The sequence below is a fragment of the Pygoscelis adeliae genome, unplaced genomic scaffold (genome assembly GCF_000699105.1).
Source record: "Pygoscelis adeliae isolate BGI_AS28 unplaced genomic scaffold, ASM69910v1 Scaffold72, whole genome shotgun sequence".
NCBI lineage: Eukaryota > Metazoa > Chordata > Aves > Sphenisciformes > Spheniscidae > Pygoscelis > Pygoscelis adeliae.
The window spans coordinates 1,768,223-1,775,395 of NW_008824286.1; the positions used below are offsets into that span (position 1 = coordinate 1,768,223).

Below are 7,173 nucleotides of genomic sequence, written 5' to 3' on the forward strand. Positions count from 1 at the left end.
CGCGGGGCTGCCCGGTGGCAGGTCAGCCTGCAAGCCGACGCTCACCGTCTGGATGGTCTGCGTCCCCACGTGGGCCAGCCCCACTGTCTGGCTGGAGGCGCTTTTCACCTTCCTCTCCAGCGAGCTGGAGCGGATGGCCTGCCGCACGCAGTTGGTGATCTCCTTCATGTCGTCGCTCATGTTGCCGGAGATCTCCAGGTCGTGCAGCGATGGGGGGAAGCGGGGCACTGATGGCACCACGCTCTCCACCGTGCCACTGTCCAGCAGCTCCCGCTGCTCACGCAGTTGGTGATCTCCTTCATGTCGTCGCTCATGTTGCCGGAGATCTCCAGGTCGTGCAGCGATGGGGGGAAGCGGGGCACTGATGGCACCACGCTCTCCACCGTGCCACTGTCCAGCAGCTCCCGCTGCTGCTTGGAGAAGTTGCACAGCCACTGGCTGTAGGTGCTCTCAGTGCTGGCTGACTCCTCCGGCTCCTTCGGCTTGGCCATGGTGAACAAGAAACCGGGTTCGATCATGATCTTCCCCTCCTTGTTGTGCACCAGACCCTGTCCCCTGCCATGGCGGGACACCCCAGGGGGCACCCTGCCTCGTTACCTCGCTGGCTATGGCCGAGATGAGGTCGGGGTCCCGCAGGGCTGCGTCCTTACTCCCCTGGCCGGGGGACGAGGGTTTGGGGTCCTCGCAGCTGCTCTGCTTGAGGACTTTCTTGTTCAAGACACGGGAGATGTTTTCGGCTGGGTGGTGGGTCGCTGGGCTGGGGTGCTCAGCTCTCTTGCTGCCCTCCTCCCCCGTGGCCTCCTTCTTCTCCGGGGGGGCAGTGGGGCTTTGCGCCCGCCCGCAGACATTCCTGAAGAACTCCTGCACGAGGCCGTACTTGGGTGCTTCAGGCTTGGTCCGGCTGCTCTCGGGGCAGCCCGGCTTCCAGATGGACTCAGTGCTGCCTGCGTGCTCCACCACGCTGAACAAGCTGGACAAGCCGTCATTGATATTGCTGAGGACGGGGCTGTCACGGGTGGTGGTGGAGCGGGCCCAGGCAGAGCCATTCTGCTTGCTCTGGTGCAGGTTCCAGAGGCTCCTGTCCTTGGAGGCGTCCAGCTTGGAGGAAGACCTCCTCTGGAGCTTTGGAGAGCCATATTTTGGGGAGCAGCATGGCCGCTCGATCCTGGAGTGGACCTTATCCAGGGAGGAGGAGATCTGCTTGCTGCGCACAGACACAAGGGAGGAGCTGCGTGGGGACCAGCTCTTGCCGTGCACGCTGCTGCCACGTGGCAGGTCAGTCTGCAAGCCGACGCTCACCGTCTGGATGGTCTGCGTCCCCACGTGGGCCAGCCCCACTGTCTGGCTGGAGGCGCTTTTCACCTTCCTCTCCAGTGAGCTGGCGCGGATCGCCTGCCGCACGCATGTGGTGATCTCCTTCATGTCGTCGCTCATGTTGCCGGAGATCTCCAGGTCGTGCAGCGATGGGGGGAAGCGGGGCACTGATGGCACCACGCTCTCCACCGTGCCACTGTCCAGCAGCTCCCGCTGCTGCTTGGAGAAGTTGCACAGCCACTGGCTGGAGGTGCTCTCCGGGCTGGGCGGCCTCCCCCGCCCCTGCTGCCCAGCACTGGCTGTAGGTGCTCTCAGCGCTGGCTGACTCCTCCGGCTCCTTCGGCTTGGCCATGGTGAACAAGAAACCGGGTTCGATCATGATCTTCCCCTCCTTGTTGTGCACCAGAGGTGCCTCCAGCCGCCGCACCACTGGCGGGCTGTAGTAGATACGGATCCCCGTCTTGTCGGGCGCTGTGTAGCTCCTCTGCATTTGCTTCTGGGCTGGGTCGTGCCCAGAGAGGCTGCTTGTTCGCGAGTAGTCCCAGGAAGAGATGCCCAGCTTCTCCTTGGCCAGGCTGTCGGGGGCAGGTTGCTCAATATTCACATATGTACAGTTTGAGGGAGGAACACCGGCGCTGTCCCGGATCCCGTTGGGCAGCAGCTGGGTGGCTGTGGATGCCTTTTTGCCCCGGGAATGGTCGCCCAGCCCCGGCGCAGTCTTTCCAGGGAGGTAGGGAGAACAGTCGAGCAAGCTTTCAAACTCTGACATGGAGGAAACGGACTTGGTCCTGTGGGAGAAGAGAGAACAGGGCTTACAAGGGGACAGGGCAGCGGGTTGGGGAACGGCTGGAGGCACCCCACTCCTACCCCAACGGGACCCTCCTGGGCACACAGTCCTGCTCTTCATTGGAGCCCTTGGCCTCCAGGACAACCCTGGACCATGGCTGCATCTCCCCCCGGTTGCTGGGGCTGCCAAGCCCAGGGACAGCCCCGCGCAGCCTCCTCTGTGCCCTGGGGACCATGCAGGCACCAGCGCACTCACCTTTTGAGGTTGGTTCCCTTGGCTTCTGCTTCAGAGATTGTCTCTTTGTCTGTGATTTTTTCATTGAGAGCCTAGGAGGACACAGAAGAAAGCTCTGGTGTCAGCAAGCACAGGACCAAAGTACGCAGATGGGCTGGAGCAGGGGCTGCACCCTGCTCCTCTCCAGCACTACCACCTTCCCCCATGCACCCAGGCCTGGCATCCCATTCCCAGGGCTATGTGGGGCTCACTGTACCCACATGTATTCTAAATCAACTTTTTATAACTCCACTGAAGCCCTTGGGGTTCAGCCATGCTCTCCACCCTCTCCCCAATCCCTGGTGCTCCCCTTTGCAGCCTCATTTGCTGTTCAAGGGGGTATTATTTGGGGTTCACATGACCTCCCATCTAACCCTTAGCAGAGACCTGAGCCCAACGAGCACCCCGAGAGCCCTCTGCCTTCTCTTGCCCACCTCTTTCCAGTTGCTGCCATGCTTCTCCATTTCAGAATGCTTCAATGCCCATGGGCTGGCTCCTTTCTGCAACTGGAGAATGTGTCGGTCACTCAACGTGTGCAACACGTGCCCCTCTGGGCAAGCAAAAGCATTTGCCGCTTGCCCCTGGTGCGTGCCCCAAGAGCATGCAAACACTCTTGGGGCACACAGGGGGGGCAGGAGGCAGAGGCTGGAGGACACATTCACGATGTGGGACACCATACCTGGTTGATTTTGTTCTGCAGGTCCTTTGCTTGCTGCTCTGCCTGCTGCTGCTCCTCCTTGAAGCGGGCCAGCAGCTCCACCTTCTCCTGGTTCCAGTTCCTCTCGCTGATCTGCAGCTGCTTGGTGAGGTCCATGACAGCACTGTAGGACTCGGCTAGGAGATGCTGGTGCTCCTCACGCTCCCTCTTCAATGCCACCTTCCAGTCCGGCAGCGCGCGCTCTGCAATCCCTTTGCCTGCTTTCGACTCCAGCTGCAGGAACACATTGGTGGCTGTGAGGGACCCATGGCTCCAGCATGGTGCTGGACAACCCCAGCAAAGGGGCAAGGCTGCGGGCATCCCGGTTCCCAGTGCAGGTCCCATGCTGCCCAGGTCGGGCAATAAGCGTGTCCCCAAGGCCTTGTTGCACAGCATGGCTCGCCCGTGGGCACAGCCAGCCCTGGCTTGCAGCCACGTCATGCCAGACGGCTCGTCAGACGGTCACCCAGTGGGACACGGGCTGAATGTCCTGCCTGCTCGGCCATGCTCTGCCTGCAATCCTGCCTGCTGGACCCGGCTCCTGTAGAGGGGCAGCATCACCTGCAGGGCTGGCAGAGCAGAGCCAGAGCATGCTGCTGCTGCTGGCAGCCAGGAAGGCACCTGAAACTGGGGTGCTGCCACCGTGAGAGCTCTGCTCTCTTTTGGGGTTGAGAGAGGGGAATTGGGGACCACCGCTGAGCTCTGCCTGGAGAAATCCTGCCTGGAAGGTGCTGGCACCCGCTCTGGGGAGCGGCGCTGATGTACGGCCACAGGCTGCTGCCAGCACAGTGCGAGGGAGCGGAAAACCCTCATCACTGTGAGGGCAGGGCTGGGAGACTGATGGGACTGCTTCTGCAGGCAGGAGCTTCCCCCAGTGCCGAGGCTGCCCTCCCCACAGCCATAGATCCCTCTTGCAGCATCTACGGGGGTGCAGAGCCCCCACCTGCGCCGTGACCCAGGGGAGGAGAGGAGGGCTCTGATGCCGCTCCCAGATGCCTGTCCTGGGGAAGGATGCTGAGCCCCGGTACCATCTCGCCCGCCCCAGACAAACCCAGTGGAGGAATAAAGAGCATCCTCTGCTGCTCCACAGTCAGATTTTCATGCCAGCCCCGTTGCTATAGAAACTCGCCTGCTGGAGCGGCTGCTAATTGAGATTCCCACAGTGCCACCCTGCCTCCCAGCCCTGTCCAACAGCCAGTGCTTGGCACACGGCGCAGGCAGCCCCCCAGCCCCACATCCCCACCAGGCAAGGGGGAGAGCTGCCAGGCCTGGGGCTCCCACCTGGGTGATATGGCACTTGAGCTCGGCGCGCTCCATCTCCCAGGCAGCCTTGGCCTTGGTGAACTGCTGCTGCAGCTCGCTGGCGCCGTGCCGCTCCTCCCGCAGCTCTGTGCACAGCTCCTTCAGGGTCACCTTCATGTCCGCCAGTGTCTTGATGCACTCGTTGGGCTGCCGGGGGATCGGGGGTGAGCGGAGGGAGCTGGGGCCCCGCGATGGAGGGCACCCAACAGGGTGGGACCCTGTGGGAGCTGCCCTCTCTGCAACCCAGCCCCGCAGGCTGCTCACCCCTGGGGTGAGGGACAGGGGGTGCCACCAGGGCAGGGGACCACCCCTGGGGGTGACATGCCAGCGGGGAGCATCCCCTCCCAGCCATGCACCCCGAGAGGAGCCGTCACCCCATGCCATGCAGCCGCAGCAGGGGCTGATCCTGCCCACCCCCTGGGCTCGTGAGGGCCTCGCTCACCGTGTTGGGGGTCCAGGCGTCCCCAGCGCACGTCTTGTTGTCGGCCTGCTGCTGTGGGGCTATCTCCTCCTCCTCCAGCAGCAGGTACAGCTCCTTCATGCTGTTCACCTGTGGGAGACACCACGGCTGGGGGGGTGAGGGGACCCACAGCCCACGGCCAGGGATGGGGGACACCCAAGCAGGCCTGGGTGGGACATGTAGGCATGAGGGACAGCCCTGGGGATGCCCGACAGCATGGCCCCCCCTCCACGGCAGGTGGGAGCCCCTCAGCCCACAGTACCTCCAAAAAGTCCTCGCCCTCGCTGTGCACCATCTTGCCCTGGCGCCAGCGCTTGAGGAACCACTTGAGCTTCATGAAGAGCAGGAGGAAGCTCTGCCTGAACTGCTGTGACTCCTGCACCAGCAGGTTCTTCTCCTGGCTCCAGAACTTCTGCTCCAGCCGCCTCTGCAGGTTCAGGCTCTGCAGCTCGAACTCCCGCCGCAGCAGCGCTTTCTGGTGGTCCTCCTTCAGCTGCAGAGAGACATGCGGGCTCTGAGACAGGGGCTGGCGGCAGCAGTGTGGTGCCTCCACCCCAGAGTCTGGGCTGAGCCTGGTGCTGGCCCCATATTTAACACCCCTGGAGAGCTGCAACGCCCTGGCAGCGTACTGGGGACAGTGGTGCCATCGAGGCATCACCATGGGTGGAAGCCCTGCATGGCTGCACACTCATGTGCAAGGAGGAGTGTGCTCAGCCTCTGTGCCCCTTGAAGTTGCGACATGCTGTATGTGGTCCTGCATGACACCCGGGTCCCCAAGTGGGTCATCAGCCTGCGGCTGGAGGTGACACAGCCGTGGGCGTGGGGACACCTGTATCCCAGGGATCGGGGCTGCTGCCTACTCACCTGGCAGATCTTCTGTGAGAAGTTGTCCACCTCATCCTTCCTCAGCTGCCTCTCTTGTGAGAGCTGCTCCTGCAGTCCCCGCAGGCTCTCGTTGGCCTCCGACAGCACCAGCTGCAGCTCCTTCATCTGCAATGGCCCGGGGAGGGGATGGGGACAGTGGGCTGCACCTGGCCGCGCCTCCCCGTGTCCCTCCCCAATGGGGGTCTGCAGCTTCCCTTGTCCCCAGCTCTCAAGAGGATCAGCCCCGTCCCCATAGCCCTGTCCCCAACCCCGCCGGCTGAGGGGACACGGCTCACTGCCTGCGTCGTACCTCAGTGGCGTAGGAGTCGTTCTCCTCAGGCCGGCAGGTTTTGTAGCTCCGGGGATGCGCGGGGTCCGTGTCCTTGGCGTGGGGGATGCGGTAAGGGTCGGCGTCCCTAAAATCAGGCTGCTGCATGCGTGGGCAAGTTAATGAGAACAAACCAAAAGAGCGGGAAGAAAAAAAAGCCAGAAAACAAAACAATGGGTCTCCGAAACAGTAAAGAACTACAAGACAACAAAAAGGATGATGAGGAGAAGGAGCTTCATCACCATGGCAGGAGACAATGCGGAAACCAAAAGGAAACACAGGATGAGAAGACACGTGGCCTGGATTGTTTGGGGAAAGGGGAAAAAAGAGAGAAAGAGGGAAAAAATGTGCAAACACCAGTTACGGTGCCATGCAGTGACTGGGGGAGACTGGGACCTGGGGCTGGTGGGACCACATGCAGAAAAATAGGACTCTGAACAAGCGAGTGTGCTCCAGAAAGGGGCTTGTGCTGGCAGCCCCAACCACTATTGACATCCCTGGCCCCTGGCGTGAGCTGGCCCCCCCAGAGAGGAGAGGGACGGCAGGGCATGAGCTGCTCTCCGCTGCTCCAAAGGTGCTCCCCATCAGATGCAGATTTGCCCAGGAGCCTTTGCTCTCCAAATTACCCTGCCTGGGTACCGTTGGGGGCTGAGGCTTCTTGCAGCTGGGGTCCCCGCAATTTGGGCTGCTTTCAGGAGGCTGCAGGCTGCTCTCCTCCCACCCAGCTCATCCCCCATAAGCAAAGAGCTTCCGAGCTGGGGACGTTGGGCTGAGCTGGTGGAAAGCAGCTGAAATGTCATCGCCTGCTAAGGTGGGATCGCACCCGAGAGCCCCTGGCCGTGGGCAGGGCAGCCTCAGCACAGCCAGCCCGTGCCGGGATGCACCAGGATGCCCGCCGCCTCCTGCCCTGGGCACACTCTGTTGGAGCAGAGTCCTACCTTGTCCCCGGTGCCACTGGCATGCAGCGAGGTGTTAGTTTGGGTTTTGTTCTGGAGAGGCAGGAGGGAGGTTACGTAGGGGGTTGGGGTTTGCTCCGTTAAAGCAGGAGGAAACGGGGCGGCAAATAAAGCGGCGGCAGCTGTGGCGGACATGGGAAGAAGCCCGTACCTGGAAATCAGAGGCATGGTCCTTCTGCAGCCCCTCTTTGG

General features: G+C 62.3%; 1 protein-coding gene across 1 annotated transcript in view; it reads right to left on the reverse strand.

The window, feature by feature from the left end:
• Positions 1-176: 176 nt before the first annotated feature.
• SOGA1 (suppressor of glucose, autophagy associated 1) overlaps positions 177-7,173 on the reverse strand; it is a 15,814-nt gene continuing 8,817 nt past the window's right edge. Inside the window, 12 exon segments of the mRNA XM_009318691.1 lie at positions 177-530; positions 598-1,558; positions 1,611-2,102; positions 2,357-2,427; positions 2,809-2,880; positions 3,054-3,305; positions 4,353-4,520; positions 4,816-4,923; positions 5,096-5,326; positions 5,698-5,823; positions 6,008-6,127; positions 7,133-7,167. Of these exon segments, the coding sequence (XP_009316966.1) occupies positions 177-530; positions 598-1,558; positions 1,611-2,102; positions 2,357-2,427; positions 2,809-2,880; positions 3,054-3,305; positions 4,353-4,520; positions 4,816-4,923; positions 5,096-5,326; positions 5,698-5,823; positions 6,008-6,127; positions 7,133-7,167 (2,990 nt within the window).